General features: G+C 35.8%; 1 protein-coding gene across 5 annotated transcripts in view; it reads right to left on the minus strand.

The window, feature by feature from the left end:
• The window catches only part of MINPP1 (multiple inositol-polyphosphate phosphatase 1), a 152,656-nt gene that overhangs the window by 125,463 nt on the left and 1,047 nt on the right, over positions 1–26,146 (minus strand). For all 5 annotated transcript variants that reach the window (XM_071215793.1, XM_071215794.1, XM_004462380.4 and 2 more), the window contains exons 2-4: positions 25,295–25,492; positions 16,589–16,686; positions 13,123–13,256 (exon numbers count right to left, since the gene is read on the minus strand). In XM_071215793.1, the coding sequence (XP_071071894.1) occupies positions 13,123–13,256; positions 16,589–16,686; positions 25,295–25,492 (430 nt within the window). The remainder of the gene's footprint in view (positions 1–13,122; positions 13,257–16,588; positions 16,687–25,294; positions 25,493–26,146) is intronic.

The raw sequence follows: 26,146 nt of genomic DNA on the forward strand, positions 1-26,146 counted from the left end.
TGCCCATGCAAGTGAGTCACACAGCAAGATGATGACGCAACAAAAGAGAGACAAAGGGCAGAGTCAAGGTGAAGCACAGCAGAGACCAGGAACTAAAGTGGCAAAGGTGACAGGGAACCTCGCTCCACATGAGAGGTCCCCAGGATCGAATCCCAGTGAAAACTAGAGGAGAAAGAATGAGAAGAGAGGACAAAAAGAGAAAATAGAAACAGAAGATCCACAGCAAATGGACAGACAGCAAAAACAGCAGGTGGGAGGAGGGGGAGGGGAAGGGGAAAATAAATAAATAAATCTTTAAAAAAACCTGTTTAAAATAAACATTAGAGCACATTAGAGCAGACTGTAATTGCCTGAAGACAGAATTAGTGATTTCAAAGACAATATCTGAACTGGAAAAGACAGGAGAAGAGAAAGAGAATGGGAAAAATGGAAAAGAGTCTCTGGGAATTGAATGACACCACAAAATGCACAAACATTTGCATTACTGGTGTTCCAGAAAGAGAATAGAAAAGGAGCAGAAAGAATATCTGAGGAGATAACAACTGAAAACTTCCCAACCCTTATGAAGGACATAAATATCAATATCAAAGAAGGACAACACACCTCAAACAGAATAGTTCTGAACAGACCTATCCTGAGACACCTACTATTCAGAATGACAAATAACTGAGATAAAGAGAGGATTCTGTAGCAAGAGAAAAGCAAGGCATCATATACAAGAGAAACCCGATAAGATTAAGTGCTGACCTCTCATCAGAAACCTTGAAGGAGAGAAAGAAAATTGTATGATATACTTAAGGTACTGAAAGAAATATCCTGCCTGCCAAAAATTCTGTATCTAGCAAAGCTGTTCTTCAAAACTGAGGGTGAGTTCAAAGTCTTCACAGCCAAACAAGAACTGATAGAATATGTTACCAAAAGACCAGATTTGCAAGAGATACAAAAGCAGGTGTTGCAGCCAGAAAGGAAAAAACAAGGGTAAGAGATCTGGAGAAGAGTTCTGAAATGAAGATTATTAAGAAGGATAAACTAAAGGATAAGAAGACAATAGAATGATATGACAACATAGAGCTAAAGGACAAAATGGAAGAAGAAATGCCTTTACAGTAATAATACTGAATGTTAATGGATTGAACTCCCCAATCAAAAGACAAAGACTGAGAGAATGCATAAAAAAATATGAGCTGTCTATATGTTGTCTACAAGAGACCTATCTCAGACATTAAGGACAAAACTAGGTTAAAAACGAAAAGCTGGAAAGAGATATTCCATGCAAATAGTAACCAAAAAAGAGCTGGGGTAGACCAGAAAAATGTAAAATAACAACATTATCATATATGAACAATAATTACTCAGTGCAACTGGTAAATTGTTCCTGTGATCAGTATTCTCTAATTATTTTTTCGTACAAAATAAATACTTGCTTTTAACGGAGGAGGGCTGGAGAATTGATATATTTTTGGATACTTCATTTTTCTTTAACCCTTTCTTATTCATACTTTAATTAAAATAATCTATCTAGATCAATAAGGACTTAGCATGATTACTGTTGAACAAGATTATGAGTTTTTCTGCCTCATAAAATTATGAATTTGCAAACTGTTATCTACTATAATTCATTCCAATAAGATGTGAAAGAATTCCCAAATAGGAATTTGATTATCGAGAAAGAATTGTGGCTTAAATGGGAATTAAATAACTAAACCAATAATTTATTCCATTCTTAGAGACTATTATGTCCAATAGTTAGAGCTATAATATAAAAATTAAAATTATGCTATAATTAATTTCTATTATATTTGAATTATTATTTATGTTTATAAAGGTTTGTCGTTATACTGTTTTTTATAACTGATTATATTAAATATAACCTGGCTTAGCACTCTCATTTAAAATTTGTAATTTCTTTCTATTTTTCTGTTTATTTTACCATTTTACAACAAAGGACTTTTTAACAGCTAAAAAAAAAAAGCCACTGATTATACACTTTGGATAGAACTTATAGTATATGAATATATATCAATAAAACTGCTTAATAAACAATTGTGCAAGAACAGCCAGAAATAGCAGCTATGTACAGCAAGGAAAACAGAGATTGAGAGGTAAGGAGTTTTCTTTTTCTGCCTTTTGTTTATTATTATTGAAATAATGAAAATGCTTTAATAATGATTGAAGTGATGAAGGCACAACTATGTGATTATACCAAATATCACTGAATTGTACACTATGGATAAATTGTACGCTTTATTAATATGTATCAATAAAATTAGTTTGTTTTAAAAAAATAGAGAAGAATCAATGAAACCAAAAGTTGGTTCTTTGAAAAGATCAATAAAATCAACAAACTTTAAGCTAGACTGACAGAAAAAAAAAAGAAAGAGAAGATGCAAATAACTAAAATCAGAAATGAAAGGGGGCGGGCATTACTACTGACCCCGCACAAATAAAAAGGATTTTAACAGGATACTATAAACAACTGTATGCCAATGAATCAGATAATCTAGATGAAATGGACAAATTCCTAGAAGCACCTAACCTACACTTACTCAAGAAAAAAAAACAGAGGATATCAACAGACCAATATCAAGTAAAGAGACTGAATCACTCATGAAAACCTCCCAACAAAGTAAAGCCCAGGATAAAATGGCTTCACTAGTGAATTTTACCAAACATTCCCAAAAGAATTAACACCAATCCTGTCCAAACTCTCCGTCAAAGTTGAAGGGAACAGTTCCCAAATCATTCTATGAGGCCAGTATCACCCTCATACTAAACCCAGATAAAGATACCACAAGAAAAGAAATTTACAGACCACTATTCCTCATGAATATAGATTTTAAAAATCCTCAACAAAATACTAGCAAACCAAATCCAACAGCACATTCAAACAATTATACACCATGATAAAGTGGGATTTATCCCAGGTATGCAAGAGTGGTTCAACATTAAGAAAATAAATTAATGTAATGCACACTAATAGAACAAAGGAAAAAAGTACATGGATCATCTCAATTGATGCAGAAAAGGCATTGACAAAACTCAGCACGCCTTCTTGATAAAACTAGGAAACAGACCAAAATGTCCTTTACATGATAAAAGGCATATATGAAAAACCCACAGCTAACGTACTCAATGGTGAAAGTCTGAAAAATTTCCCCCTACAATCAGGAACAAGAAAAGGATTCCTACCCATTGTCACCACTGTTATAAAATATTGTAATAAGTCCTTGCCAGAGCAATCAGGCAAGAAAAATAAATAAAAGACATCTAAAATCAGAAACAAAGAGGTAAAAACTTCCCTATTTGCAGAGGATATGATTCTCTATATATAAAATCCTGAAAAACCTCAACAAAGATACTAGAGCTAATAAATGATTTCAGCAAAGTGATTGGGTACAAGCTCAACAACCAAACATCAGTGGTTTTTATATACACAGTAATGAACAATCTGAAGATGAAACCAAGACAGAAAATCCATTTACAAAAGCAACTAAAAGGTTTAAATATTGAGAATACATTTAACTAAGGATGTAAAGGACTTATGCATGGAAAACTACTAAACATTGCTGAAAGAAATCAAAGAAGACCTAAATAAATGAAAGGATATTCTGTTTTCATGGATTAGATGAATAAATATTGTTAAAATGTCAATTCTCCCCAAAGCAATTTAGAGATTCAATGCAATCCTCATCAAAATTTCAACAGCCTTCTTTGCAGAAATGGAAAGACCAATATCAAATTTATATGGAAGGGTTAAGGGACCCTGAACAGCCAAAAACATTTGGTAAAAGAACAATGTTGGAAGACTCATACTTCCTGATTTTGAAATGTATTATCTAATCTACAGTAATTAAATCAGCTGGTATAAGGACATATAGACCAATGGAACTGAATTGAAAGTTCAGAAATTAACCCTCACAACCATGGCCAACTGATTTTTTACAAGGGTACCAAGTCCACTCAGTGGGGAAAAGAATAGTTTCTTCAACAAATGGTGCTGGTAAAACTGGATAGCCATATGCAAAAGAATGAAGATGGACCCCCACTTCATACCAAACACAAAAATTAACTAAAAATGGAACAAAGATCTAAATATAAGCAGCAAACTATAAAACTCCTAGAAGAAAACATAGGGAAACATCTTCAGGACCTTGTGCTAGATAAGGGTTCTTAGATTTTACATAAAAAGCATAAGCAACAAAAGAAAAAATAAACAAGACTTCATCAAAATTTTTAAAATGTGTGCATGAAAGAACATCATGAAAGTAAAAAGACAACTAATAGAATGGGAGAAAATATTTGAAAACCACATATCTGATAATGGTTTAATATCCAAAATATATAAAGTAATCCTACAATTCAAAAACAAATAGACAACCCAGTTAAAAAGGAGCAAAAGACTTGAAAAGACATTTCTCCAAAGATGATATAAAAATGACCAATAAACACATGAAAAGAAGCCCAGCATCATTAGCCATCAGGGAAATAGAAATGAAAATCACAATGAGATACCATTTCACACTCACTAGAAAGTTTATTATTTAAAAAATGGAAAATAGAAAGTGTTAGAGAAGATAGGGAAAAATAGGATCCCTCGTATATTGTTGGTGGGAATGTAAGATGGTATAGCTACTATGGAAACAGTTTGGTGAATCCTCAGAAAGTTAAAGTACAGAATGACCATATGACTCAGCCAGCCCACTTCTAGTTATATACCCCAAAGAAATGAAAGCAGACTTGATATTTGCACACCAATGGTCATAGCATTATTGTTCACAATTGCCAAAAGGTGGGAGCAACCCAAGTTTCCAAAAACAGATAAAAGGATAAAAAAAAATGTGGTACATACATACAATGGAATATTATTTGGCCATAAAAAAGTATGAAGTTCTGATACATGCAACAATGGCTGAACCTTACAGACATCATGTTGATGAAATAAGCTAGACACAAAAGAATATTGTATGATCTCACTCATATGAAATAAGCAGAGTATGCAAATTCATAAAGTCAGAAACCAGAATACAAGTTACCATGGGGCCGGGTAGGAGGGAAATGGGAATTAACATTTAATTGGTACAGAGGTTTTGTGACAGAAAAGTTTTGGCAAAGCATGATGGAGGAAAAACTTTGTGACTAAATTAACACCACTGACTGTACATTTGAAAGTGGATAAAAAGGGAAATTTTAGGTTTAATATATATAAATATGACTAGAATAAAAATTTTAAAAACACATAGGAATATACCACACAAATAGTAAACCTTAATGTAAACTATGGACTATAGTTAATAGTATAATTATACTATTGTTTCACCAACTGTAACACAAGTATCACACTAATGTAAAATGTTAATAAGGAAAACTGTTTCAGAGTGGGATATATGGGAACTCTGTGCTATCTGCTTGATTTTTCTGTAAACATACAACTGCTCTAGTTTTTTAAAAAAAGTCACAAATATCACATTGTAGATCCCCCCAGGGCCCACTGGATGGAACGTGAGAGAGTCTGGGCTATGATGTGGACCATTGACTATGGGGTGCAGTGATGCTCAGAGATGAACTTACCAGGTGCAATGGATGTGTCATGATGATGGGAGAGAGTGTTGCTGTGGGGGGAGTGGGGGGCGGGGGCGGTGGGGTTGAATGGGACCTCATATTTTTTTTAATGTAATTTAAAAAATAATAATAAATAAATAATTTTTAAAAAAAGTCACAAATATCTACAGATTTGTAAGATTCCATTTATATGAAATAGGGGAGGAGATGTGGCTTGATGATTGTCTGCTTCCCATGTACAAGGTCCTGGGTTCACTCCCTGGTACCTTCTTTAAAAAAAAGGCCTTATTTCATTTATATGAAATAATCAGAACAGTCAAGTTCAGACACAGAAAGTAGATTAGTGGTTATCTAGAATAGAGGAAAGGGGGAGTGACAGCTGATAGGTATGGGTTGTTGTTTTTTTCCATTATACAAAATGTCCCCAATATTACTTTCGTAGTGAAAACAAAACAAAACAAAAGGTGTTTCAAGACATAACAGAAACTGTGGTTCAGAATTCAAAGTCCTTGCCGGCCATGTTGATGGCTCAGGTAAATGTCTTACTCTGTCTTTTATTGTAGATCTTTTGCTGTGGACCTTCTCTATCGGCACACTGACCTCCCTGAACCAGGTGGTGCTGAGGGTGGGGTGTAAGCAGTTGAGTTGAGATGTGCTAAGGGTGACCTACTTGTCTAGGGTTTGGGGGTTCATCTTCATGAGCAACATGTTCTTCTAGCTTCTGCAACAGCTTCCCCTTCACCAGGAAGCTTTGGGACTTGCTAACTCTTCTGGCTTTGTGTTCACTTTTGCATAGGTCACCCATTCCTTCTTCACCTTGATCTTTATGTGGAAATTCTGCATTGACTTGGTGAAGGTCTTTGGAGTTGCCTGCTGGTAGATGCAGATGATGGCCATGGTTCGGTTTGCTGGGCTACAGGAGAGCATTTTAGCTGCTAAGCTATCTTCAGCATGAGTCAGGGCCCACAGTCGCTCCAGCAGTGGCAGATGTGTCATAGGCCCAGAAGACCTTGGCTGTCAGGCCATTCATTAGGATGCCTATCAGGTACTTAAAGATGCTTGTTCAGGCTTGCAATAATAGCCTGTCTGTCAAAAAGCTTGTCTCTATAAACAGCTGTAAATTTTTATACGCAGGCTCTTCTACTAGCACTTAAGTTACAGAAGCTGATGAAATCCTTTCCCAGAAAGTCAACCTCCACGTGCACCTGGCTGTCAACCTCCCAAAGCAGATGGATGTGATCCACTCACAGCGAGCAGCAGCCCACTATGTCTTCCTTCTCATTCCTGGCTCACAATGCCAGCTTATCCATTTAGCACAGGGTTTACCACTTATGGTCTTTTCTTTACTTCTTGAGACTTCCAATCAGCCTAATACCGAACATGGATCTCACTGATAACTGCACTAGTTCATACTTTTGCCAATCTTTTTTTTCCCCTTCAGCTTTGAGCTTAGGCTCAGGCATGATGTACCTGATAAGAGTTCTGGATTCTTTCTGTTCAGTAAACCAGGTGTGTCACTGTCTTGTCAGTGTGACCCACCAGGGACTCAGGGATTTTTGAGACCTTGCCTCAATTGATCAGGTTTTCTGCCATGATCCTCCTTTTAAACATCCCCAACTTGTGGTGGTCACCTGGCCTGGAACAACCCTGACAGCTCAGTCTTGAAATTGCTTCTTTTCTTGGTCATCATCTGCTTCTCTCTGGGTAGGGCTTTCTAGGCTGTGCCTCTGTCCACAAAGTATCTGTGGCTCTCTGTGAAGTCACACATGCCCAGGTGCTTAATCATTTTTCTCTCTTCTGCTATCATTTCTGCCACAGTAGAAACACACTTCATTGGGAAATAGCTCATATAAGACGGCCAAGTATGGGCCTTTGTGTTCCAGCTGTTTCCATTTCACACCATCTTCATTCTTTGTCCTCCTCCAAGCAGCCTTCCTCCTGGGTTTGGCCAACAGGTGGGGATGTGAAGCTCCCCAGAAGAACCAGGGGCAGCCCACATACTGTCCATACCAGCTGTATGACATCCCAGGCATGTATCCTTGAAGTTTCTTTTTTGACATGACAAAATGTTCAAAATTAGATTGTGGTAGTGGTTTCACAATTCTGTAAATATATTAAAAACCACTTGGGAAGCGGACTTGGCCCAGTGGTTAGGGTGTCTGTCTACTACATGGGAGGTCCGTGGTTCAAACCCGGGGCCTCCTTGACCCGTGTGGAGCTGGCCCATGAGCAAGGAGTGCCGTGCCACGCAGGGGTGTCCCTGCGTAGGGGAGGCCCACGCACAAGGAGTGCACCCCGTAAGGAGAGCCGCCCAGCGCGAAAGAAAGTTCAGCCTACCCAGGAATGGTGCCGCACACACAGCTGACACAAGACGACGCAACAAAAAGAAACAAAGATTCCCGTGCCACTGACAACAACAGAAGCGGACAAAGAAGAATACACAGCAAATAGACACAGAGAACAGACAACTGCGGTGGGGGGGGAAGGGGAGAGAAGTAAATAGATAAATCATAAAAAAAAATAAAAATAAAAACCACTGAATTGTACATTTTAAATGGACAAACTGTGTGGTGCATGAATTTATCAGTGAAGCTGTTGAAAAATAAATGACACATGGGAGCAGATGTAGGTCAGTGGTTTATACCTCCTTCCCATTACAAGGTCCTGAGTTCAATCCCTGGTACCTCTTTAAAAAAAAAAAAAAGACCCTACGACACTATAAGACTCTTATTATTTGAAAAAATTAAATTATTTCCCATTACATTCTATCAAGGCAGGGAAGAAAATAATTTAAAAACATTTCAACAGTTATATGTGTGGCACCTGAGGTTTTTATGGACCCCAGAAATTCATATCCTTAGGGGTTATTCCATTCTTGTGCATATAAATCTATTGTAGTAGTACCTTTTGATTCAATTCTTCATTTAAGGGCCTTTGGTTAGATTGCATGACCCAGGGTGAGTCTTAATCCTCTTATGGGAGTTCTTTATAAACAAAGGGATAAAAAGTCACAAATACAGAAAAAAGCTGCAGAGATAGAGAGGAATCTAGAAGCCAAGAAAGAAGGCCCCAGGAGCCAGAAACTGAAATCAATGGAATGTAGAAGCTCACAGGAAGCCACTTTAGCGAGTCTCTGAGAGCAATGAGGCCTAAGGAAGGAGGTAAGTGGATGCTGCCACGTGCCTGATCATCCACAGCTGAAGCTCAGGGAGAAAGCGTCTTCTGACAAGGCCTTGATTTGGACACTTTCATGCCTCAGAACTTTAAGCTTTTAAATTAATAAAACCCCAGTGTAAAAGCTAACCCATTTCTCTTATATTGTTTGGCGGCCTTTAGCAAATTAAAACAACGTAACAGGGAAGTGGTTGCGGCTCAACTGACAGAGCATTCACCTACCATATGGAGGGTCCAGGGTTCGATACCCAGGGCCTCCTGACCCATGTGGTGAGCTGGCCCACGCGCAGTGCTGCCGCGCACAGGAGTGCTGTGCCACATAGGGGTGTGTTCCCCATGTAGGGATGCCCCACGCACAAGGAGAGCCGCTCCATGTGGAAAAAGCGCAACCTCTGGTGCCACATGACAAGAATGCAAGCAGACACAGAAGAACACACAGCAAATGGACACAGAGAGAGCAGACAATGGGGGGAAGGGGAGAGAAATAATAAAAATCCTAAAAAGGCAAAAACAAAAAAAACCTTGGTAAAACAACATATCATAAGAATTTTGGAGTCAGTGTATAAAACCTCGAAGGCAGGAGTTTGCAACCTTTTTTGTTCCACAGACTCCTTTGCCAGTCAGGTGAAAACCACAGACGCCTTACTAAATCCACACTATAATATATATTATTTAATAAATGTATCACACCCACACAAACACATCCCCACAAAAATGTTTTTTTGAATTTCAATTCAAGCTCACAGACCTCTTGTTCAGAACCCTGCTCTAAGGAATGATTTTTCTGAATTAGTAGTTTTTTAAAAATTTTTTTCTACTTTTACTAAAAAGTTCTTTCATTCTTATTTTCTTCCCTTTTCCTTTTATTAACTACACTGTTTTAAAAGTTCTACCTAAGTATAATTTACCTACCATAAAATTCACCCATTTTATGTGCATAATTTGATGAGTTTTAGTAAATTTATAGTTATTTGTGCAATGTTCATCACAACCCAGTTTTGGAACACTTCTATCACCCTAAAAAGTTTCCTCATGTGTATTTGGTCAATCCATGCTCCCAACTTCAGATCCAGGCAACCAATGATCTGTTTCCTGTCTCTAAAGTTTCACCTTTTCTACAAATTTCATATAAACACAATTATACCATATATAATCTTAAGGCTAGTATAATATTTTTAAGCCATACATTTTGGTGCATCTTCCAGTAGTTATTCTTTTTTATTACTGAGTAGGATTCCATCATATGGAGGTAGCACATTGTATTTATCCATCTATCAGTTGACAGACATTTGAATTGCTTAGCTTTTAGCCAACATGAATAATGCTGCAGTAAACATTCACACAGGTCTTTTTGTAGACATGTTTTCATTTCTATGGCATACATACTTAAGAGTGGATTTGCTAAATTGTGTAGCAGGTATATGTTTAACGTTCTAAGAAACTGTCAAGTTCTTTTCTAAAGCATCTATACCATTTTACACCACCACCAGCAATGTATGAAGTTCCCAGTTTCTACATATATTGCAAACACTTAGGAGAGTGAGTTGTTTTGTTTGTCTGCTTTTGTTTTCGTTTAGCCAGCTTTGAGGGTATATTAGTGGTGTTTTACTTTGTTTTTAATTTACATTACCCTAATGTCTAATGATGGTGAGCATCTTTTCATGTACTTATTTGCCATCTATATATCTTCTTTGGTGAAATGTCTGTCCGAATCTTTTGACCTTTTTAAAAATTAGGTTATTTGCCTCTTTATTAGTAACTTATAAGTTCTTTATATATTCTGTATTCAAATCCTTAATCATTTATGTTTTCTAAACATTTTTTTTCAAGTCAATGAAGTCCAATTTATCAAATTTTTTAATGGATCATGCTTTTGGTGTCATATCTAAGAAAGTTCACCTAATCCAAGTTTACGAAGATTTACTCCTATGTTTTCTTCTAAGAGTTTATCGTTTTAGCTCTTATATTTAGGTTGTTGATCCTATATTTTCTTCTAGAAGTTGTAGAGTTTTACATTTTACATTTAAATCTTGGTAATACATTCTTGTGCATACGAGTCTAGATGTAATTTTTTAAAACTTTTTATTTTGAAATACTTTCATACTTAAAGGTATTACAAAAATAATACAAACTCCATACAGAGAATGCCAATATACACCTACCTCAGATACGAAGACTCGCCAATTTTTAACATTTTGCCACATTTGTCATATTATTCTATCCATTTCTGAACTCTTGAATATACACTGTATATGTCATGCTCCTTGAACACTTAATACTGCCATGTACGTTTCCAAAGAACAAGACTATTCACTTATTTAACTACCTTAAGTACAGTTATCAACTTCAAGAAATTCTACATTGATATAAAGCTTACAGTCTACACTCCAATTTTCTTATATGCCCCAATGATGTCCCTTTGAGCCTTTTCTTCTCCCTTGCTGGATCCCATCCAAGATCATGAACTGCATTTTAATTGTCATTATCTCTTTAGTTGCTCTTTCTTTTTTTTTTCAAATGTGGTAACATATATACAACATAAACTTTCCCATTTCCTCTACCCTTAGATACCATCTCATGGGATTAATCACATTCTCAATATCACAGTACCCTCACCACTTTACATAACAAAAATTTTCCCATCTCCCCATACAGAAACCCTACAAACCCATTATGCACTAACTCCCTTAAGGTGTCATTTTTAAATTTTTGGATATCCAATTGTTTCAGCATCCAATGGAAAAAGATTACCCTTTTTCCCAATGCATATCTTGGCATCATTTCCAAAAGTCAGTTGATCATTTTTATGAAAGTTTATTTCTTGACTCTATTCTATTTCTTTGATCTATTTGTCTATAGCTTTATAGTAGGTTTTGAAGTCAGGTAGTGTAAGACCTTTAGTTCTTCCTTTTCAAAATTGTTTAGCTCTTCTGGGTCCTTTACATTTCCATTTGAATTTTAGAATTAGCTTGCCAATTTCTACCAGGAGAATTTGAAAGGAATTGCATTCAATCTATCAAACAATTTGGATCTTCCAATCCATAAAGATGGTATATTTCTCCATTAATTTTGGTCATTTTAAATTTAACTCTGTAATATTTTATAGTTTTCAGTCTACAACAACACATATTTTTAAACAGCACTGATAAACTTCTTACTTAAGCTTTAAATCTGGGATCAAATTATAATAGCAAATCTTGCAAAATTTATTTAGGAATCTTCCTGCCATAATTTTAAGTTTACTGTACCTTCTGTTCAACAATGGGACAAATAACGGATAAAAATCTGTTATCTTATAAAAATCTAACAATTATAAAGCACTTATAAAACTAAACAAGAAAAAGTGAACTCCTGTGTCAAAGAAGGTACTTGTCTTGACTAAAGTTCCCACAAAAGTTACTGGCAGCAGACACTAAATACTCAGTCTGGTTTTTCTTCTCTAACCCCCAGCAAACCCAAGAAAGTCTGGTTTTTCTTCTCTAACCTCCAGCAAACCCAAGAAAATTTCATAAATTAGTGACATATCCATAAACAAAAAAATTCTACATATGTAACTTAGCACTGGAAACACAGTAAAATGTACCAACTTCAGTCTGTCTCAATTGTTATAGCATGATTTTAGTCTACAACTGTAAATGTACAAGCCTTCATAAAAGCATAACTGTCAAAAGCGAGTTGAGGTTCTATTAAAGGTTAAATGTATGAATGTTAACAAACACTTTTTAATGAGCTCATTTCTTTAAAACTGTATATTCATACTAGTATGTACTAGAGTTCATAATTACACTATTTATAATAGCAAAAAATAGAAACTACCCAAATGCCCACTGACAAGAGCAGATGGCATAAACTGTGGTATATTCACATTACTGAATATTGTACTATAGTGAAAATTAACAAACTACAGCTATATACAACATGATGACTATTACAAATATAACGTTGAAGGCAAAAAAGGAAGTCCCAGAAGATAACAAGCAAGACGATTCTAAGCAAAACTAAATGTATTATCTGGGCACACATACATTCATAATGAAAACTACTTTTAAAAGAGGCAAGGCAATGATGAAAAAAAAAAACACACACACAATTGTAGTTACAGGAGGCCAGGTATGGAAGTGGCAGAAGATAGGAAAATGGAATAGGTGAAGAACACATAATTAAATGCAAGTTATTAGTAATGCATTAGTTCTTAGGTTAAGTGGCAGTTCAATGCTTTATAAATTACATATACATGCTATATATATATTTATTTTCTAAGACTCAAATATTACATTAAAATATATTTTAAAAAAGGAAAAAACTATTTTAAAAATCACCCATTATAAACCAACTCCTAGAATCTTAATTGGGCACTTGGAATGTACTTCAAATTTTTAAAGTTTTTACCTTTGTTTCTGTTCAGTTGCTTTGTCCAAGTGCTGAAAGATATCCTGAAACAGAGTGCAGCTGGAGCGACTATTAATAGTATAGCCGTATCCTCTTTTCCAGTATTGTTTCAGATCATTTAAATATTCTAATATCTAAAAACAAAAATTACAAAAATCATTTCTAATACATTTTAATTAATGTAACAGATTCCCTGATTTAATGATTCTTTCAAAATGTTACATTGTTTAATTATCATTCTGCACAAAGTATAGAAGGATCTTAGCACTCACAAATTTTATATTTCCCATTTTAAAGCACTTCAAAGTTGGCCCCATAGGTCCATGACACATGGAGATTTATGTTGAACCATATACACATAAAGGCTGTGTGCAAAAGGTTGGTGTACCTATAGCCAATAATTTAGCATCTGTCAGAGTTCAGGATAGAGGAGTAAGGACATGTGCTCACATCCCCTTTCTTCTAAAATTACATTAAGATGAGAACGATATATATTCATATAGAAGAAAGAAAAAATTGTATATACAGGAGAATATTCATTAAAGCACAAGAAAGATGCTAACAGTGGTCAGAAAATGTTATGAATTTTTCAGAAGACAGAAACCAAATAGAAAACTGACTATGGTTCATGTATTGGTTTGGCAAAAGTAATAATAAAAGTATACCAAGGATATGGGAAAATGTGTACCACTAGAAAGAATGTGTATCAATATAGACATTCCAGAGGGCAAATGGGCAAAATCCATGAAAACACACATAATCCATGGTCAATTTAATTTCATTTCTCATAAAGTAGTATTCACGGAGGAATACTACTCACATTTACAAGGGAGAATGTAAAAGAATATCTCATAGTAGCACTGCTTATATGAACCAAAAAAAACAAATGGAAGACTGGAACACAGTTCTAGATTAAAGGAGACTAAATAGACATGACAAATAAATGCAAGGAGTGAGTCATGATTCATCTCAAAATTTTTAAAAATAGCTAAAAAGGACTTTATTGGGACAAGTGTGAAAATTTGGATATTGACTATATAGAATATTTTTCAAAACTCCGTTATAATGTGGTTGTTAGGAGACTGTTCGTATTCAGATGTATATCCAAGTATTTAAGAGACAAACGTCATGATGTACCGAATAATACACCCCTCACCAAAAGATGTCAACATCTTAATACTTGGAACCTATGAACATGTTACATGACAAAAGGGACTCTGTAGATGTGATTAAATTAAGGTTCTCGATATGGGGAGATTTTTCTAGGTTATCCAGTTATGCCCAATATAATCACAAGGGTCCTTACAAGAGAGAGGCAGGAAGGCCAGAGTCAGAGGAGGAGGTAGGACGATGGAAAGCAGAGGTTGGAGTGAAGTGAGGAAGGGGCCATAATCTAAGGACGCAGGTGGCTTCTAGAAGCTGGGAAAAGCAAGTGATGGTTTTCCCCTCAAGCCTCCAGAAAGAACACAGCCATGTCAAGACCTTGATTTTAGTATTATAAGACTCATTTTGTATTTCTGTCCTCCAGAAATGTAACAGAACAAATCTGTGTTGTTCTAAGCCACTAAGTTTGTGATAATTTGTTATAGCAGCAATGGAAAAGAAAGAAAAGGAAAAGACAAATAAGACAGAATCTGAGAGTTCTAGGGGTGTTCTTGAGTCACCTAACCTAGTTCCATCATTTAAGAGATGTGGAAATCAAGGCACAAAAAGATTAAGTGTTAACTTGAATCCAGACCTTGACTTTCAGGTTTTCCTAGTATATCAAACTGCCTCCTAGCAGAGAAATAGAAGATGCACAAAAACTAAGCTTAAAATATCTGAAAGGAGAAGGACTCAAAAAAGGGACAAGGAGAGAAGTACAGGTAGGTAGTGGGAGAATGAAAAAGCAGGAGTCGTTTTATGACCCGAGCTGTATATTTTTCACTGCAGGGAAAGTATCCTGCACTTAAACTAGGACCTGTCAGCCCTCAAAATAAGAAACCACATAATACAGTTACTCAGAATAGGAAAGAGGCAGATGGAAGGAGGTCAGGTGAAACACCTCCTACCTCCCACCATATTCCACCGACTAGAGTAACTCAGGCAAACAAGAAGCTCCTCTGTTAAAATGTAAAATGTTCTTTTGCTCATCACTCATCAGACATTTATACAATACTGAAAATCACTTCATTATGCTTATCTGCTTTTTTCCCTAGGAAAGTAATCTAGATAGGGAGAAAAAGGAGGTGAGGTAATTTTGATACATGTATATGGTGACCATAAGTCTATTTATACATATTTTGGCGTAATTATGAATAGCACCCCTTTCACTTTTGAGTGTCCCAATACGGAAGATAAGTTATACGGTCATCCTAAGTACAGGGTACTTCATGGAAGTGCAGGCCAGGAAGTTTCTGAACTGATGAGCTATGGCAATAAGAGGAGATGAGGAGGGAACAGGGTCCCTGGGATGGAGAAAAAGTAGGTCACCAGGAAGTGATTCAGGAGTACAGAAAGAAGAATTATGATACCCTTACTTAGTTTTGGTGCTCAGCATCTTACAGCAACAATCCATCGAGGACCCTTTCCCTTTTTAATGCCTCACCCCTACCCAACTCAGCAAAATACCACAGAAAATCATGTATCACCTTTGGTCTGCTTGCTGGCCACTTGTAAGTCTTTGTGTAACAAAATAAAATCACTTGTTTATCTTCAAATGTACTTTTGCTCTCAGCTTAAAAGTCTGCTTTTTAAAAGGTAAGATACCATGGCAAATAGTACACTTCTTTTCAAAATATGGGATTAAATTTTGAAATTAATCATTTATTTTCATACAGAGTACTAAAGACTTTATATGTATGCAAGGGATGATTAAGATCCTGAATGACTAATACAAAGAGACACATTGTCTCTGCGCTAGAATTTCTATGCAACACTGCTATCCACAATATCTAAGAAAATAATTAACACTCTTCTCCCCCACCTCTTCGGCAACCAACATCCCAGAATTGACCAGAATTTGCCTTCCTTAAAGTTAGTAGAGGCATCGTGTGCCTTTCTTTGTCTGGAATCTAAAAGTAGGCAAGACAGCTATATGACTAAGTTTTTAAAAAAGGGACTATGAAGTGGGAAGAAAGAAATTGTGAAAGATTACTGACATTGCCAGGTGGAACACAGAACTCAATTTCTCAATCTAACTGTTATAAAGGAAATAGGTCTTAGGGAATTGATTTGTCCTCTCTAAGCTTTGGTTTCCTATAGAAAAAAGAATTTGATTATAATGGTTCCACAGGCTTTGCCAGCAGTAAAATTTGATGATAGGTTATACAGGCTTTTAACAGGAATGGAACCAGAGTTTATAAAACCAATTTACAAGTAAGATGACATTTATCTAAACAAGTAGTCTCTACTTAAGGGAAATGTCACAGTTAATGCTCCCTCCTCTGCTAGTATTCGGGGGTGGGGGGGGGCAAGTAGTACGTACCTTTGCATCATCTATGTCAAAAACATCACACCAAGGAGATTTAACACCTTTAATGGCCAGGTCAAATGAACAGGTGAAAAAAGCTACCTGAATTAAATCTGGGGGGAAAAAAGGGTAAATATTTGTGAGTTATTATTTTCTGCAATTTTTCAAAGGTTAAATATCTATAGAATGCCCTGTACAGCATATCTTTAGAAACTGAATATGTTTAGTTTGGGAAAGAGACTATCCAAATTCTGTAAGGCTATCAGAGAATTAAGACTTGCTCTATACAATCCAAAGCAGTAATACTGGAACTGTCAGGAAGACCATGTAAAAAGATAATAAATTTCAGTCCAAAGGAACTTTCTTCCTGCTTTTAAAAGTATATATATTTAAGAACACCATTTACCTACCAAACCCAACAAATACTTTATCATAAGGATGTACATATATAAAATATATCTGGCTTTTGATAATTTTAGTGGTAAGAGGGAGGGGAAATAAAGCTATAAAAGGTTTTAGTCCTCAACTTGGAAATTAGGAAAAACAAATTACCTTTTTTTCCCTCAAATCACATTTATTGAACTGTTTTTAATTAAACAACAACTCATACTATAACATTAAGAAAAAAAAAACAAAGGCCTTAAAAGAGGAGAGATGACTGCAGGAGATAGCAAGGAAAAAAAGGGCACAGTGAGGGTCAGGAGGAAGAAGAAAGAAAGAGCAAGGAAGGAGGAACAAAGAAGAAAAAACAGACTAAAGAGGAAAAGATCGCAGGGTAAGTCTCAGCTTTTCAAACTTAGCCGCTAAACTGGGTTCTGGGATTTTTATGCAGCTAACAAACTGATTACCTTACTTTTAAAGATACAAATGGGCTTACAGGAGCAGGAAGAAGGGTTACCTGGGCTACGAAAGTAACAAAAACAATGCTCTCTAGTCAATGTGAAGTGGGGTGATATTTAACGCTATAGAGAGAAAAGAAATCAACTACAAGAGATTGCTTCCATTGCTTTGATTTTTCCTTATTTTCACTCCCTTTCCACTTTCCCCAGGGAAACTGAGAATAACTTATCTTACATCCTTTAAGAACTAGTCCTGAGTTTAAGTAACCCCCGAGGCAGTATGTCGCATAAAAAATATTTCATTGGGAATATACATAAAAGCCCTCTGAACACTTTGCCTATATAAATGGAAAGTTTTATAATCTCAATGCCCAACTTAACATAGTGGATTTTAAATAGCCTATATATTTTATGAAGGACCTGGCTCATTTATATTCAAAGTTCTGGTTCTGAAACTATGAAAATCTGCCCTAATTATCTATAATCTTTAAATGGAAGGATGACGACTAGTGTGGGAAAAAGAGTTTAGATTGTATTTGAACTTTGTATGACCTGTTCCTTATTATTGTAAATGCTGTACCCATTCCTAATTGTAAATAACAAACACCTGCTTGTTAGTTCCTACATAAACATGATGTGGAAACTAGGGTCGAGGCTCTCAGTTCAAGAAGCTGTGAGTCCCCTGGTCCCATCTTTATTTCCTCTCGTGTCTTTCTCTCTGTCCTTTATTTCGTAAAGTTCTGCGTTGCCTTCCCTTTGAGCCAACCTATCACTAAGCTGATTTCAGCAACTGGTGCCCAACGTGGGGCCTGAGGGGAAGAAGGATTGCTTCAAGCGAAACTAAAGTGGTTGCAATGGTGCAGAGCCCCGAGCGGTTTGGAAAGCCTTGGAAGTCCTCCAGGGTTTGCTTATAATTCCCCAAGAGAGGGAGAACGTCCTATGTGGGTACCAGCTCATCGGATAAAGCCATACCATGAACGCCAAGAGACGATGAAAGGTCCTATGGAACCCAGAACCTCTGGTCGTGCATATGGAGAGATGGATGCTGGAAACTGCACAGCTGGATCTCATTCTGAAGACTAGAATGGCTTTATATCAAAATATCTAAACTACAGAACTTGTTAAAGCATGGCATCATAAAGCAAGTATGGCTTGGAGACAGAGATTAAGAAGGAAATTGTCACCTACAATCTGATCTATTGGACTTACCACACTCAGCTAAGATGGAGTTGAAGAAGGACAACCACCACACCATGGAGCCTAGAGTGATTACAACTGAAAATGGGAGGATTGCATCCAGCATCCATGTGGAATCTGAGCCTCCTCTTGACATAGAGGTGCAATGGACACAACCAATCCAATGTCCACATAGAAGAGGTGGCATTGGATTGGGAAAAGTGGACATGGTGGACGATGGGTATGGGGAAAGGCAGGAAGAGATGAGAGGTGGAGGCGTCTTTGGGACATGGAGCTGCCCTGGATGGTGCTTCAGAAGTAATCACCGGACATTGTAAATCCTCACAGGGCCCACTGGATGGAATGGAGGAGAGTATGGGCCATGATGTGAACCATTGTCTATGAGGTGCAGAGGTGCCCAAAGATGTACTTACCAAATCCAATGGATGTGTCATGATGATGGGAACGAGTGTTGTTGGGGGGGGGAGAGGGGGGGTAGGGGGGTGGGGTTGAATGGGACCTCACATATATATTTTTAATGTAATATTATTACAAAGTCAATTAAAAAAAAAAAAAAAAGGAAATTGAGAAAGGAGATGTTTAATTTTAAAAGGGAGCAACAAATTCTAGACTAATAGATATTGAACTGCTTTTATGCTTGTTCAATGTCAGTGTGTTTATTGTAATTGTTTAAAAAAAGAAAAAGGAAAAGGAAGGAAAAAGAGAAATAAAGAGAAAGGAAGGAAAAAAGAGGAAAAGGAAGAAAAGAGAAAAAATAAAGAGAGGGAAAGGAAGGAAAAAAGGAAGAAAAAAGGAAAAAGAAAAAGAAAGGAAAAGGGTAGGGAAAAAGGAAGAAAAAAGGAAGAAAAAAGGAAAAAGAAAAAGAAAGGAAAAGGGTAGGGAAAAGGGAAGAAAAAAGGAAGAAAAAGGAAGAAAAAGGAAAAGGAGAGAAAGGAAGGAAAAAGAAAAAGAGAAAGGAAGGAAAAAGAAATGAAGGAAAAAAGAAAAAGGAAGGGAAAAGAGAAATGAAGGGAAAAAGAAAAAGAGAAAGGAAGAAAAAAGGAAAAAAGATGAAAGAAAAAGGAAGGAAGAGAAAGGAGAAAAGAAAAAGAGAAAGGAAGGAAAAAAGAGAAAGAAAGGAAGGGGAAAAAATAGAAAAAAGGAAGGAAAAAAGGAAGAGAAAGGAAGGAAAAAGAAAAAAGGAAGGGGAAAAGAGAAAGGAAGGAAAAAGAGAAAGGAAGAAAAAAGAGAAAAAGGAAGAAAAAGGAAGAGAAAGAAAAAAGATTAAAAGAGTGAGAAAAAGGAAAAGAAAAAGGAACGAGAAAAAGGAAGAAAGAGAAAGAAAAAGGGAAAAGGGAAAAAGAAAAGAGAAAAAGGAAGAAATTGTTAGTGTATATTTTGATACTCTGGATGGTGATATAATTTGATAAATAAAAGGTGCTGAAAGAGTTCTATTCAAATGGCAAAAAAATTAAATAAACATTTACATTATTATCTAAGTTTAAAATGTTAAAGAGCTCTCTACAGTTGTAAGTCTTGATTAATAGAATTACTATATAAATATAGTTTCTTCATAAAAAATAGTTCTTGCTTAAATTGAAATGAATAGTTTATTTTTCTTCATAGGATAAAAATGAAAGATATACAAGCGAATATTGAAGAAGGTAAAAAGTTTGTGGGAATGCTAACTGAAATTTAATAAGGTGTATTCTGTCCTAAAATGAAATGGTTAGTTTTATAAAATCAGAAATGAAGATATGAGGGACAGAACTAGTATGCATATAACAAGTTGTAAAAGTACTGTGGTAGCATTCTGCGAGATAATGTGTTTTGTAAAAGTAAAACAAACCTGAATGAATACAAGAAGTGCAAAAACTGTGTGAAAAGGTCAACAATGGACTTTTGCAGTTCTTCCTCAAGGCTTTCTGCCCTGGCCTGATAGCAATGAATCTGGCTGCACAGAAGAAACCTGTGGCAGTGACCCTACTAAAAAACATCAGAGACAATGGCATTTTAAGGGCCTGGAATAGGCAAACAATTGGGACAAGCTGTAAGGTCCCTGCTACTCTATCAAATTCTTAAATGTTTGCTTGGGTAAGACAAAACTATACTCTCTGCTGTAACTGATAAACTACAATGTTTCCTCATGCTAAGAGAATTTGTAATATTGTTGTAATACCAAAAATCTTTTATCCCTCACTGAGATTTGTTAATTAGGAAAGGTCCTTCATGGGAGTAGGAGGACCTCCAGCAGGCTGCTTTAAAAGATAAAAAAAGGGGGAGAAGGTGGAAATTGACTTAGCCTGTGAATTGGATGCGGCCCCAGGTCCAGTGAAGATGTTAAGAGCACTATACAAACTGGGGAAAATGGAACAGTTTTTTATGGAGTACTGGCCTATATAGCTTTGTTGGTTGGGAATCTTAAGCCCATGAGAAATGAAAATCTATTCATTAAATGTCTGCTAGTTGGAAGTGTTTTTTTTAAACGATTTCTTTCTTTCTTTCTTTCTCTCCCCTTTCCCACACCCCTCCCCCACCGAGTTGTCTGTTCTCTGTGTCCCTTCACTGTGTGTTCTTCCAGTGCCTGCTTGCATCCTTTGTCAGCAGCACTGGGAATCTGTGTCTCTCTTTGTTGTGTCATCTTGCTGCATCAGCTCTGTGTGTGAGCGCCACTCCTGGGAAGGCTGTGCTTTTCCTTTTTGCGCGGGACGGCTCCTTGCAGGGAGCACTCGTTGTGCGTGGGGCTCCCCTATGTAGGGGACACCCTTGCGTGGCACAGCACTCCTTGTGTGCATCAGCACTGCGTGTGGGCCAGCTAATCACACGGGTCAGGAGGCCCTGGGTTTGAACCCTGGACCTCCCATGTGATAGGCAGACAGTCTATCTGTTGAGCCAAGTCCGCTTCCCTGTTAGTTGGAAGTCTTATTGTTTGTTGTTGCATAATCTACAGCAGTTATGGATTATGTATAAAATGCTTGAATACTAATCAGAACTTTAATAATGAAACATATTGTGTACTTAAGTGATTTGATGAACTGTAAGTGATATATAAATGTACCTTGTTGAATGTATCTGTAACTCTTTTTAGGTTTAACAATCCTGGGACTGAATATATTAAGAAAAAATTTAATGAGTATTGTTCAAACCTAAAAGTGAAAATATCATGCAGGAAGCTTTGTTAATCAGTGAACCAATGCCTTATATGGGTCAGCACTTTTCACTTGTTATTTTTAATCAAGATTCTGGTATCAGCTGTTGGTTCAGGACTTCCTAGCTGTGAGAAAGATGTTGCAAAGCATTAGAAAAGCATTTTATCTAGCAGAACACTTAACTGGAATATATCTAGTTTTTGTGTAACCCCCTATGTACAAAAACAAAAAGGGAGAAATATGGGAAAAAGAATTTAGATTGTATTTGAACTTTGTATGACCTGTTCCTTACTGTACATGTTGCAGTTCTGATAGCAAACAGCTGCTCGGTAGTTTCCAATAAATACGATGTGAAAACTAGGGATGGGGCTCTCAGTTCCAGAAGCAGTGAGTCTCCTAAGTCCCATCTTTATTTCCTCTCTTGTGTCTTTCTTTCTGTCCTTTATTTTGGAAAAGTTCTGCATTGCCTTCCCTTCGAGGCAACCTATCACTGAGCTGATCTCAGCAGACTAGGGAAAAAAATTCACCCAACTCTTTGAAAAAAGGGGAAAAAGGGGGGTGGGGGGTATATGGGGACCTCATATTTTTTTACTGTAACATTAAAAAAATAAAGAAAGAAAAAAAGGGGGGGGAAGCACGACATAAAGACGAAGGTTATAAGGGCTGGCTCTGCCACTAATTATCCTAGTCAAGTCACTCTGGACTCTCTCTCCATTTTCCCACCTACAAAATAAGGTTAGATTAGCTATCTTTCTTGACTAGTCATGACTCTGATACATCTATTATAAAGATCTGACTATTTGATCAGTCTTCTGGGACCTTAAAAATATTTCAGATGAATTAGAGATTTAAAAAGACAAAATACAGGAAGAAATGGGAAAATATAATCATCTTGGGGTAAGAGAGGTAAAATACATTTAGAAGCTATAACAAAGACAATACTACATAAAAAATGTTAACTCTGTACAAAGGCATCATAAACAAACTTAAAAGATAAACAAAAGAAAATGTTAGCAACATATAATATGCAAAGAATTAATCCTTTTTCAGGCAAGACTGTAATAAAGGATACATAATTAATGTTTTCAAACATACAAAGAGAAGAAAAATGTGAAAACAGCCCAACAGAAAATGGACAAACTTATGAAGAGGCAATTCTCAAAAGAAATGCAAAAGCTAATAAATATGACAAAATGTTCACCTTCTCAAGTAATCAAAAAACACAAATTAAAGTAGATATCATTTTTCATTAATGAAATTGACAATAATTAAAATGACTAATAATACCCAGTAATGGAAGAGATATAGGAAAAAGAGCATTCTCATGTATTGTTGCTATAAATTTTTACTACGCCTTCAGAGGACAATTTGAAAGTATACGTTAAAATGTACAGTTCCAAGAGTCAAAAACTAAGAATAAATAATCTCAGTAGGAAAATGCTTTCCTGTTTAAAAAAAAAAAAAAAAAATCTGCACTGTATTAGCACCACAGCCTTCCAGAAATAAAATTTAATGATAGGTTAAATAAGTTTTTAACTGGGGTTGACCTAGAAACTGAATCATATATCCTATAAAATAGCATAAAATTTAAAAGAATGAGACATCTATATTAATATATAGACAGGTTGATTAAATAAAAATTACTAGTTAGGTTGCAGGGAACTACATACACCTCTCTAGGTTAAAAAAAAAAAAGTATTTAAGTATTCAAATATCTAAAGTTTTTATGCAGTTATTATGTGCCAGATACTATGCTAAATGCCTTGCATGAACTAATCTCATATAATCCTCATAACAATCCTATGAGGTAGGTACAATTCTTAAACCCATTTTACAGAGAAGGAAATGGTAGTACAGAGGTCTTAAGATCATAGGGTTAGTCAACAGCATAGCAGACGAAATTCAAATCCAAAGAGTCTGATTCCAGAACCCATGCTTTTAACCACTATGCTTATATTACCTCCAAAAAGCAGCTGCTCCCAGTTATACTATCTGTAAAATGATCCTTGTTCATTGAATTAGAAACTAAAAATAGTTTTAAAAAATGAACTTCAACAAATCTAAATGCCCACAAATAGGAGAATGGATAAGACAGTGGTAGAGTTATACAGTGGCATTCTGTACATAAATTTAAAATGAAGGAACTAGAATTACATGCATTAATCTGGATAAACAACATGAAGTTGAATAAAAATCAAATTTCAGACATTTCATGCAGTTTGATGCCATTAAAAATCTGCAAAATAATACCCCATTTATATAAAGAAACATAAGCAGACCCAGAAGGACCAAGGGACCTCAATTTATTTAAAGCAAATAACTGAAGCGTGATGTTAAAATTTGATAAAACGATGTTGCTGGTATACGGTGTTCATTAGATCAGCTTTTTTTTTTTAAGGTATGGGGGCCTGGGATTGAACCCGGGACCTCTTATATGAGAAGCTGGCACTAAGCCACTGATCAACACTGATTCCCGAGTTGGTTTTTTCATTTATTTGCTTATTGTTTTGTTTTTAGGAGGCACTGGGAATGGAACCCGGGACCTCCCGTGTGGGAAGCAGGTGCTCAACTACTTGGGCCACATCCACTGCCCTAGATTTGCTTTTATTTTTACCTACATGATTGAATTATTCTTAACAAGGTAAATAATTTTAAAGCTCCACAGATGACCTAAAATACAGCCAGTTTGGAGAAACAGAAAAAATTTAAATTTAAGTGCTAATCTAGATGGCTTCATTTTTTAAAAAATCCTTATAAAGCATCTAGCCTCCACAGTTGAATAGATTCTAATTTACTTTCTTTACCCAACATCTACTTTCAGCCTTTTAGTAATTGATTTCAATATAATATAATCCACAATCTTTGCATGTATATTTGTCAATATCTGCCCTATGGATTATAAATTCTTTGAAAGCAGGGGAAAATCTTATTATTTTTTCTTAATTCCCATTGTTAGGCAGTCATATGCCCTAGTTTTCCAGTTATTTTCCCAGCATTATTAGTAGGGACTCCTTTCACTCTCAAAAGTGTCCCAGTTTGGATGATAAATTGCTCGGTAAGCACATCCACTGCAATATCTTATGATTGACACAACTTCTTGTTTTCTCGACATCTCTAAGTATAAAGGCCTTAAAAAAAACCACATTGTTCTCTCTCTAAAACTTACCTCTCAGAACATTAACATGTGCTTCTGAACTGCTTCAAAAGCTAATTTCTATGATTTTCCATTTTATCACTTTAGGAAGAGTTAATTCAGAAAAGATTACTTGTTCTATAAATAATATTTAGAGTTGAGGCTTTATATATTCATACCCTAAAAAAATTTTTTCAGAATATGGCAAGAATCATACACATTATTTTACATAAAACTGAAAGAAGACGATGAATCTATAAGTAATAATAAGAGGCGTATAATTTCCTTGACCTGGATAGAACACATTTTACTTAATGTAAATTTAATTGCAGGCCTTTGAAAGGAATAACTTTATTTTTTTCATTTTCAGAGTTCAAAACTTATTTAACCTAGAAGTTCAAATGAAATATAAAAGGCATATTACCTGCATTTAAATCACTTACTGGCACTTGTAAAGTAGCTGCAACTTTTTTTAAAATGCTCTGCATTTCTGGTCCAGTTTTGAAGGCTTCTACATGGTATAGAGCTGTAGCATTCCTTTCTACTTCAGTTAAAAACTTCTCACAATGATCAAAGAATCTCATTAGTTTATCATTAACCCTTGGAGGGCCACACTCCATGTCTGAAAGAAAAAGAATTCAGATGTATGTGTGTGTAAAGCACTGACAAACGGTAATTCAGAATTGTTGAAAATTGTTTCAAGTGTGAAAAAGGAACACCGACTATTCAGGTGAATGTCTGAAATAAGCACACATTGATCAAGAAAGACATAGGGCAAAACTATTGCTCTTTTGTAATTATTGTGATTCATAAGAGAATATGCTAGAAAAGACTAAAGACAGCGACTATTGAAAATAATGTTTTACAGAAATACTACACAATGACATAAAGGTAACTGAAATGACTGTTTCTTTAAAACACAAACAAAAATCATCAGACAGGAAAAGTCATAAAAAATGTACAAGTGCGTTTTGTAGGATTGTTTCAGTCAGGCACAGAAAACTTGGGAAAGCAAACTAAATATTATCAAAGTTTCTAATCGCAAAGTGAGAGATAATTCAACAAATTATATCTTTTTTCCTACTCTAAGCCAAAATCTAAAGTATTAGATTTTCTCAACTAATTTTCCTAACCCGGTGCTGCTTTACAAAATAGTCTGCTTTGGACAAAAACAATTGACAATAGCACAAAATACATTAATGTTTCCGGCCGTGTGTGTCAATGTGCTCGGTGCTCCTTATCTTCTAACTGAAGCCCCCAGCTAACTTACCATTTA

This window comes from Dasypus novemcinctus, chromosome 6 (genome assembly GCF_030445035.2).
Source record: "Dasypus novemcinctus isolate mDasNov1 chromosome 6, mDasNov1.1.hap2, whole genome shotgun sequence".
Classification (NCBI taxonomy): domain Eukaryota; kingdom Metazoa; phylum Chordata; class Mammalia; order Cingulata; family Dasypodidae; genus Dasypus; species Dasypus novemcinctus.